At 43.6% G+C, this 10,000-nt stretch overlaps 1 protein-coding gene across 5 annotated transcripts in view; it reads left to right on the plus strand.

Annotated features, from left to right (window-relative positions):
- The window catches only part of pak1 (p21 protein (Cdc42/Rac)-activated kinase 1), a 57,457-nt gene that overhangs the window by 45,303 nt on the left and 2,154 nt on the right, over positions 1-10,000 (plus strand). For all 5 annotated transcript variants that reach the window (XM_083772781.1, XM_083772780.1, XM_083772778.1 and 2 more), the window contains 5 exons: positions 1,264-1,498; positions 5,850-5,913; positions 6,299-6,347; positions 6,697-6,809; positions 7,773-7,890. In XM_083772781.1, the coding sequence (XP_083628907.1) occupies positions 1,264-1,498; positions 5,850-5,913; positions 6,299-6,347; positions 6,697-6,809; positions 7,773-7,890 (579 nt within the window). The remainder of the gene's footprint in view (positions 1-1,263; positions 1,499-5,849; positions 5,914-6,298; positions 6,348-6,696; positions 6,810-7,772; positions 7,891-10,000) is intronic.

Below are 10,000 nucleotides of genomic sequence, written 5' to 3' on the forward strand. Positions count from 1 at the left end.
ACACACACACACACACACACACACAGACACGTACCTGAGAATGGAGCTTTCTTCCTAAAATGTGTGATTCATGGCCCGCCAGTATAGAGGGTATGCGTGTGACATCATCATCATACCCGGAAGTTATGCTGAGTGACAAAAAAACTACTCTCTGGCCTTGACAGCCCATACATCCAAACAGAACAGTCATATTTGATTGAATTAAATGATTTTAAACAACATTAAATTCACTTTGTCACTCACTTTGCCAATCATGAATAGGTCGTCACTGAAGTCGCCACTAAAGTCGTCTTTACGGTCGTCAGTAGTGGTGGGTGCAAATGTAGTCCAGGTTCTTTTTGAGCACCTGGCAAAGAAAAGGCTATGCTAAAAGGATAACACAAAGACATGGTTCCATTACTGTCCATTGTACTCTTGTGTTGTCTCATTGTCCAGGTGCCAAAGGCTCTTTTTTTTCTTCGTATTTCTCCACACCTGGGGATTTGAACGAAACACAATGTATTGTACTGTAAACGTAACACAGCGATACAGTGCATCCATTATACTCCGTACAGGCGTACATTCTGTTACCCAGCAACAGTTCTCCAGGGTGCCCTCCCCTCTGAAAGAGTACAGAATGTAACCAAATGGACCCGGCCAAGTGAGACATGTGTAGTCCCTCTCAGAGTGACAAACGGGTGTAATATAAAAGCACTGAGGAGGAGTTTGCTGTCTAGTCGCCCCAAAAAACTGCAGTCTCTGTAGTCTCTGTACAACCAAGCAAATACCTGAAGGTTTCCATGTAGACCTCTGTTAAAGTCAGACGCACGCACACACACACACACACACACACACACACACACACACACACACACACACAGCTCCTTTATCAGAGAGCTTGGCGGATGGGTAAGTGTCTGCCACTGTGGCGCCTATGCCGTTACCATGGTGACAGAGTGGCTTTGTCCACCTCACTGGAACTACCAACACGCACGCACACACACACACACACACACACACACACACACACAAGTGTGCGATAATGCTGTTAAAGTCCAGTGGTGGAAAGCAACTATGTTCTAATTTTGTACTGTACTTTACTTAAGTACTGTACTTAAGTACAATACAAAGACTGGTGTAACCTGTCTGTCTGTCTGTCTGTCTGTCTGTCTGTCTGTCTGTCTGTCTGTCTGTCTGTCTGTCTGTCTGTCTGTCTGTCATTTACACCTGTCATTGGTTCAGACCGTATTTGACCTTTCACCCCTCTCTCTCTCCCCGTCTCAGATATACACCCGTTCGGTGATCGAGCCCCTCCTCCCCCCTTCCCCTCCCCCGACCAAAGACGCGGCCACCTCGCCCATCACCTCGCCCCCTCCCTCCTCCTCCTCCCCCCCTCCCCCCGCAGAGGGAGGGGCCAGCGCTAGCCCCGCCCCCGCCCCGGGCCCCTCCCTGCCCCGCCCGCAGGACAACAAGACCAGGAAGAAGAAGATGTCCGACGAGGAGATACTGGAGAAGCTACGTAAGAGACCACACGCACACGCACACACACGCACATGCATGTGCACGCACATAAATACACACATGCACGCATGCACAGTTGCACACACACTAGAGTTGCTCCGATCGATCGGCCGATATTCACTCAAAATGACTCGATCGGTAATCAGGCAATTTACCCGATCTGGTATCTTTTATACCATTTAAGTTGCCTGAAGAATGTTCGCGAGACCGAAATGTTGCTTGACTCTAAACAAAAGCTTTGCAGTGTATACAGGCCACTTTCTTTCTCCTAAACGAATACCATTTAAGTGGAAATGAAGTCAATCAGATATATAGTATGATATCGTCTTGCATCTTGCGTGGATCAAAGGATCCTGGATGGCTTGATTCTATATAGGCTTTAAATAATTGATATGAATATTTTAGTCAATCTCTATGGGGAAAAATGAATGGCCGATTCTCAGTGTCGTCCAGAAAACCACGCCCACTGCTATGCTTCATAAATGATAAAACAATGCTCCGGCATGATCCGTCGTAGCGCGATGATAAATAGGTTGTGTGGGAGGAAAAACATGAAACGGCTACTGGGACAGAGAGACACTCGTCATCTGCAAGTCATTCCTTTATTCACTTAGAAACAGCACGGCTTTATTTAGCCCAGTTCACACACCAGTCACATGGAACGACAGAACATATAGCAGCTCCAGTCCAGATCTAATTGACGTGTTGTTAACCCATTTTGGTGTTATATAAGCATACTTTAGCTACTGAAAAATAGCAGATCTACAAGCTCATAGCGCGGAACCGAGTGCCGCGCTACGAGCCAACGTTTTGTAACGGCCAACGTTTTGTAACAGAAAATGTTTGCTTCTGGGGGGGGGGGTCCCTGGAACAACATATGTTCAGATTGGGGTCGGTAGCATGGGCGGAGCTTGAGGGTTTTTTTTTTCTTTTTTTTTCTTTTAACTTAACTTCTGGCTTCTGACTGTAGTTTGTAATCATCTCTCTTATCATGATATGATGACTCGCTGTATGGCTGTAGTGCATGTGTGTATGTGTGTGAGCTGCTGTACTACCTAAATAACTCATTTTTAGGGGTTAGGGCATTGTAAAAACGCTAAAATAATAAAATAAAGGTCAAAAACGGGTGTCGTTGGCCAAGCAGTCGCACCCCCAGGCGTCAAGTTCAAGCTCCGCCTATGGTCGGTAGCCAATTGCATAATAATCTCGGGGGTCCTTGACATGATAATGTTTGAGAACGACTCGCATAGAAACATGGGTTTTTACGAAAACTGTCAGGATTTAGAAGACATTTGTAGAATTGTCCTCAGGTCTAAATGGGTTTTAATTAACGTGATGTGATGAGGACAGAACGTTGGAGTTTCTGCATTGCCTTTCTTATAGTCAAATGCTAACGCGACTTAGCGTGAGGAATTCTTGCTTGTTATTTCCTATACAAGTCAATGCCTTGGCTTAAAACATTCATTCCGAAAAATTGTCATTTTCAATTGACATTTTTTCTTTTTTTGCAGATATACATACAAGTACACAAGCGCGTCACTCCATGCCAACCTATGAGCTTGTAGATCTGCTATTTTAGAAAAATCTAATTTGTGCAAATATCTTTGAATATACACATTTTTAAAGCGATTTTTTTTTTAACTCAGGGTTAGGGTCTGGGGGTCCCTGGAACAAAATATGATATATTTATGGGCGTTCCTTGGCGTGAAAACCACAATTGATAATGCCTGTTGCAGTGGCAATGTAGATGAACATACATTAACATAACATAAAAACATCATGCCCCAAAAGCTTTTTTATTCGTTTTTATTATTTTGTATTATTGATTACATTTTTTGTTCTCTCTAAATAATATGCAAGTATGTATTTTCTTAAACCATGCCCCCACACGCTTCTCCAGACGTGCTAAGGTCCCCCTCTACTGGTAAGATCTGGATACTGCAAGTCTGGCTGTCTCTCCAGTGACTGACAGACCTGCTACAATCCACTGTAGTCTGTCCCCCCCATACCCCCCCCCCCCCAAAAAAAAACCCTCACGTCTGATTGGTCTTCCTCTCCTGTCTTTCTTTATATCCGTCCAATCTCTTGTGGTTACCGAGTGACTCGGTGAAGGTTGCCATGTCTGAGTTATACTCTGTTGCGTGCCGCGCGGCGCGCACACATATCGCTGATCTACGAGCTCGCAGCGTGACGCGCAGTGACCTGGTAGATCTTTTCCGGTGTGTGTGCGACACGGGCACGGAACCTATTCATACATAGTCCAGTTTTCGGTGAAGAGGTTGACCACCGAAAACTATATACAACATGACGTCACTGACAGTCACCGCTCACACAACTATACAACATGACGTCACTGACATGGTCACCACCACAGCTCATACAACACATTCTCTCTGGTTTTACTACCGAAAAACTGGACTATGAAGAATACGCCTTTAAAGGAGAATTTCGGACTAGCTTTGTTTGTAATTGTTACGTCCCCACCAAAGAGGTCCAGGTGTTTTTTTGTGCAAAAGTGCATTGTTGGCTATTTCCCCTAATATACTGTAAGTCCTCAATGGGGGTTGGGTTTTTGTGCTAATTCGCATATCTAAATAAGTAGTAAAGTGTGCCGCTTGGGATACTATTTACATTATGAAGAGAGGATACAAAAAAAAAACATTTTTGAGTTAGCACAAAAACCCAATGCCCAATTCAATGCAATTCAATTCATTGAGGGTTTATGATATGGGAAACAGCCAATAATGCGCTTTTGCACAAAATAACACCTGGACCTCTTCGGTGGGGACGTAACGACTACAAATAAAGGTAAGAAAGCCTTCTTCTAGCATGGAATTCTCCTTTAAGTATAAACCGCCTGGCCCTTTGGACCACGTGTGTTCCCGTCGTGTGCAACTCTCGCTCAACCCGAGAGGCCTGCTGTGTTCTGTTGTTCCATTCTGCTGTCCCGACCGGGCCATCTGTTTCTCTGCTTCTCCTTCTCTCTCCTTGGTATTCTCCGTCACTCCGTCACCACCAGACAAGCATGCTCCATTGATCTAAACCCAGTGTGACGTGCGTGGAATTCTACTCCTAATTATGCTCTAGTGGGCTCCATGCATACACACCGAAAGAGCATGGGGGCACCTTCCCTATACTTCCTTCACAGGTGTTACCGCTGATGCTAATGAAAGCTTTGTTCCTCGAGAGACCCGGAAAAGAAATCCCCGTTCATTTTCCTCATAGGCTTTTCAGTAAGTATTTATTTAAAGACGTTTACGCTGCGGACAAAGCCAACCTTTGTCGTGACAAATCATGACAATAAACACAATGTTTTGGGCCAAACAAAGAATTAGAAAGTAGAAAAAAACCGGCAGGTTACCACAATTAGTTTTTCTTCTTTGTAATAATTTGTTTGGTCCAAAATATTGTGTTTGTTGTCATGATTTATCACGACTCGAGTTGGCTTCGTACGACGCTTAAAAGGTCTTTAAATAAATGCTTTATGAAATGTCTATGGGAAAAATGCATTGGGATTAATTTCCTGGGCCTGGCGTCGTCATGAAAGGGGGAGGGACTGCGACGTTCTATTGTTGCATGTTGGCTCACTGGAAACACTCCAGTGGGTCTCAAAGTGTCTTGAGTGGTATGGGCCATTTGAGTGGGTTCCAAATGGACCCGTATACAGGTGTGTAACTCTGAGAGTGTACACGTTTTTTACACTCTCAGAGATATGAAATTAAAAACGTGTGAGAGCCACTGCACACTAAATGGAACAGAGCCTTAATTACTATCATTGATAACACCTGTGAAGGAAGTAGGGAAGCGGCCGGAGGTAGGAGGAGTTATTCTGTGTGCATAGAGAGCCTATTGTCTTGTGTTCCATGAACTTCCACGCAGTAAAATCCACCAGTGTTAATTTATCCAGTTGTGGGCCTCCTGAGACGTACAAATGGAGGTCCATTTTGGTTCTGTTTGTAAACGATCAGAGTTAAATTAGCCATCAGGATTTTTACAGTGTGTCACAGTTCCAGTTCTGCGGTGATGTTCTCTCTCTCTGTGTGTTGCTGTTGGACAGTTGGAGTCCCTCACTCGCAGTCCACAGATGTAATGCTCCTTGTTGTTCTCGCTTCTTGACTCTTTTTCTTTGACTCTCCCTTTCTCTGTCCCTCTCCCTCTCTCCCCCCTCCCTCTCTTTTTCACTCTCACTGTGGTATTTCTGTCCTTCGTTCTTGTCAAATCCTCTATAAGTTACTGTCTGTTGTTTTGAGTCAAAGTCAAATAACTCTGCTCACTCATTCTCTCTCATTCTCTCATTCTCTCTCTCTCTCTCTCTCTCTCTCTCTCTCCCTCTCTCGTCCCCCTCTCAGGGAGCATAGTGAGTGTGGGAGACCCCAAGAAGAAGTACACACGCTTTGAGAAGATCGGACAGGGGTAAGTCTGTCTGTCTGCGCCCACAGTCCGTTTACTAGAGGGGAGCTACTGTATGGAACCTGTAGGATTGCACTAGTCTTGTGTAGACAGACAACCAGAGCTCTCAGTCTGAAGTCCCAATAATCCCCCAATAATCCCACATTACTAACCCTAACCGCACACGGAACCCCCGGGTGAGTCTTGTGGACTACGGCAACGTATGTGGACTAACGGGACGTCAGACTAACGCATGCCCCCCCCTCCCCACCTCCTGATACATCTGCTGACGTCGGTGAATGACGGTGTCTACAGTCTGTCTCGAGAGAATAGGCTATGAATGAATGATGGAAAATGCTTTCAATGTTTTATTATTTTATCAGTGCATTAATGTTGTGTTTGTCCACAGAGCCTCTGGAACGGTTTACACTGCTATAGACATCGCTACTGGACAAGAGGTACAGTAGATGCATTCTCTCTCTCTCCCTGTGTGTCTCTCTCTCTCTCTCTCTCTCTCTCTCTCTCTCTCTCTCTCTCTCTCTGTCTCTCATGAAATAAAAATAAATGACTAGAATAAAATGTGTGTATTTTTATATCTATAGTCCAATCTTAATGACTTCCTGTCAAACTAAAACATAATGTGTAATCACATCGTCAAATACCGACCAGTTTCAACCAATAATACGCTGGCAAGCACCTGTCAATCACTCTTCCACACAACGGCGCTGTGATTCATCGTGGTGGACACTAGAGGGTGCTGCTGCTCTGCTGAATGTTATTCACCACTGCATGGGTGTGTGTGTGCAGGTGGCCATTAAACAGATGAATCTACAGCAGCAGCCCAAGAAGGAACTGATCATCAATGAGATACTGGTGATGAGGGAAAACAAGAACCCAAATATAGTCAATTACCTGGACAGGTACACACACACACACACACACACACACTCAGATGCTAGACAGTCGCTGTGGCAACCATGTAGCATCTGAGAAACATTTTCAGTCGTGATATCTTATTACGTTCTTTATTTCATGTGAACTGTGTGTCATTGCCATAGTTACCTGGTGTGTGATGAACCGTTTATTACTGTTGCTATAGTTACCTGGTGTGTGATGAACTGTTTATTACTGTTGCTATAGTTACCCGGTGTGTGATGAACTGTTTATTACTGTTGCCATAGTTACCTGGTGTGTCTTGTTGCCATAGTTACCTGGTGTGTCTTGTTGCTATAGTTACCTGGTGTGTCTTGTTGCTATAGTTACCTGGTGTGTCTTGTTGCCATAGTTACCTGGTGTGTCTTGTTGCCATAGTTACCTGGTGTGTCTTGTTGCTATAGTTACCTGGTGTGTCTTGTTGCTATAGTTACCTGGTGTGTCTTGTTGCCATAGTTACCTGGTGTGTCTTGTTGCTATAGTTACCTGGTGTGTCTTGTTGCTATAGTTACCTGGTGTGTCTTGTTGCCATAGTTACCTGGTGTGTCTTGTTGCCATAGTTACCTGGTGTGTCTTGTTGCTATAGTTACCTGGTGTGTCTTGTTGCTATAGTTACCTGGTGTGTCTTGTTGCCATAGTTACCTGGTGTGTCTTGTTGCCATAGTTACCTGGTGTGTCTTGTTGCCATAGTTACCTGGTGTGTCTTGTTGCCATAGTTACCTGGTGTGTCTTGTTGCCATAGTTACCTGGTGTGTCTTGTTGCCATAGTTACCTGGTGTGTCTTGTTGCTATAGTTACCTGGTGTGTCTTGTTGCTATAGTTACCTGGTGTGTCTTGTTGCCATAGTTACCTGGTGTGTCTTGTTGCCATAGTTACCTGGTGTGTCTTGTTGCCATAGTTACCTGGTGTGTCTTGTTGCCATAGTTACCTGGTGTGTCTTGTTGCTATAGTTACCTGGTGGGGGAGGAGCTATGGGTCGTTATGGAGTACCTGGCCGGAGGGTCGTTGACGGACGTCGTCACGGAAACCTGCATGGACGAGGCCCAGATCGCTGCTGTGTGTCGAGAGGTACACACACACACACACACACACACACACACACACTGCATGGACGAGGCTCAGATAGCTGCCGTGTGTCGAGAGGTACACACACACACACACGCACACACACACACACACACACACACACTGCATGGACGAGGCTCAGATAGTGCACGCACACACGTGATATGTCTAGTGGAGTAAAAGTACAATATTTGTCTCTGAAATGTGGAGTAGAAGTAATAATACTCAAGTAAAGTACAAATACCTCAAAATTGCCTGCATAAGCACACGCGACATATGTCATGCGTCCGCTCTCACTCTACGCTCCTTTTTTCAACCATAATGTTAATGTTATACTGTACAGAGTCTACAGGCTCTAGAGCTCATCATTAATGTTATACTGTACAGAGTCTACAGGCTCTAGAGCTCATCATTAATGTTATACTGTACAGAGTCTACAGGCTCTAGAGCTCATCATTAATGTTATACTGTACAGAGTCTACAGGCTCTAGAGCTCATCATTAATGTTATACTGTACAGAGTCTACAGGCTCTAGAGCTCATCATTAATGTTATACTGTACAGAGTCTACAGGCTCTAGAGCTCATCATTAATGTTATACTGTACAGAGTCTACAGGCTCTAGAGCTCATCATTAATGTTATACTGTACAGAGTCTACAGGCTCTAGAGCTCATCATTAATGTTATACTGTACAGAGTCTACAGGCTCTAGAGCTCATCATTAATGTTATACTGTACAGAGTCTACAGGCTCTATAGCTCATCATTAATGTTATACTGTACAGAGTCTACAGGCTCTAGAGCTCATCATTAATGTTATACTGTACAGAGTCTACAGGCTCTAGAGCTCATCATTAATGTTATACTGTACAGAGTCTACAGGCTCTAGAGCTCATCATTAATGTTATACTGTACAGAGTCTACAGGCTCTAGAGCTCATCATTAATGTTATACTGTACAGAGTCTACAGGCTCTAGAGCTCATCATTAATGTTATACTGTACAGAGTCTACAGGCTCTAGAGCTCATCATTAATGTTATACTGTACAGAGTCTACAGGCTCTGGAGCTCATCATTAATGTTATACTGTACAGAGTCTACAGGCTCTGGAGCTCATCATTAATGTTATACTGTACAGAGTCTACAGGCTCTAGAGCTCATCATTAATGTTAATGTTATACTGTACAGAGTCTACAGGCTCTAGAGCTCATCATTAATGTTAATGTTATACTGTACAGAGTCTACAGGCTCTAGAGCTCATCATTAATGTTATACTGTACAGAGTCTACAGGCTCTGGAGTTCATCATTAATGTTAATGTTATACTGTACAGAGTCTACAGGCTCTAGAGCTCATCATTAATGTTATACTGTACAGAGTCTACAGGCTCTAGAGCTCATCATTAATGTTAATGTTATACTGTACAGAGTCTACAGGCTCTAGAGCTCATCATTAATGTTATACTGTAACAGTGTCTACAGGCTCTAGAGCTCATCATTAATGTTATACTGTACAGAGTCTACAGGCTCTAGAGCTCATCATTAATGTTAATGTTATACTGTACAGAGTCTACAGGCTCTAGAGCTCATCATTAATGTTAATGTTATACTGTACAGAGTCTACAGGCTCTAGTCTAGAGCTCATCATTAATGTTAATGTTATACTGTACAGAGTCTACAGGCTCTAGAGCTCATCATTAATGTTAATGTTATACTGTACAGAGTCTACAGGCTCTAGAGCTCGTCATTAATGTTAATGTTATACTGTACAGAGTCTACAGGCTCTAGAGCTCGTCATTAATGTTAATGTTATACTGTACAGAGTCTACAGGCTCTAGAGCTCGTCATTAATGTTAATGTTATACTGTACAGAGTCTACAGGCTCTAGAGCTCATCATTAATGTTAATGTTATACTGTACAGAGTCTACAGGCTCTAGAGCTCATCATTAATGTTAATGTTATACTGTACAGAGTCTACAGGCTCTAGAGCTCATCATTAATGTTATACTGTACAGAGTCTACAGGCTCTAGAGCTCATCATTAATGTTATACTGTAACAGTGTCTACAGGCTCTGGAGTTCATCATTAACGTTACTGTAACAGTGTCTACAGGCTCT

Source organism: Protomyctophum parallelum, assembly GCF_964188405.1.
Source record: "Protomyctophum parallelum genome assembly, chromosome: 9".
Classification (NCBI taxonomy): Eukaryota; Metazoa; Chordata; class Actinopteri; order Myctophiformes; family Myctophidae; genus Protomyctophum; species Protomyctophum parallelum.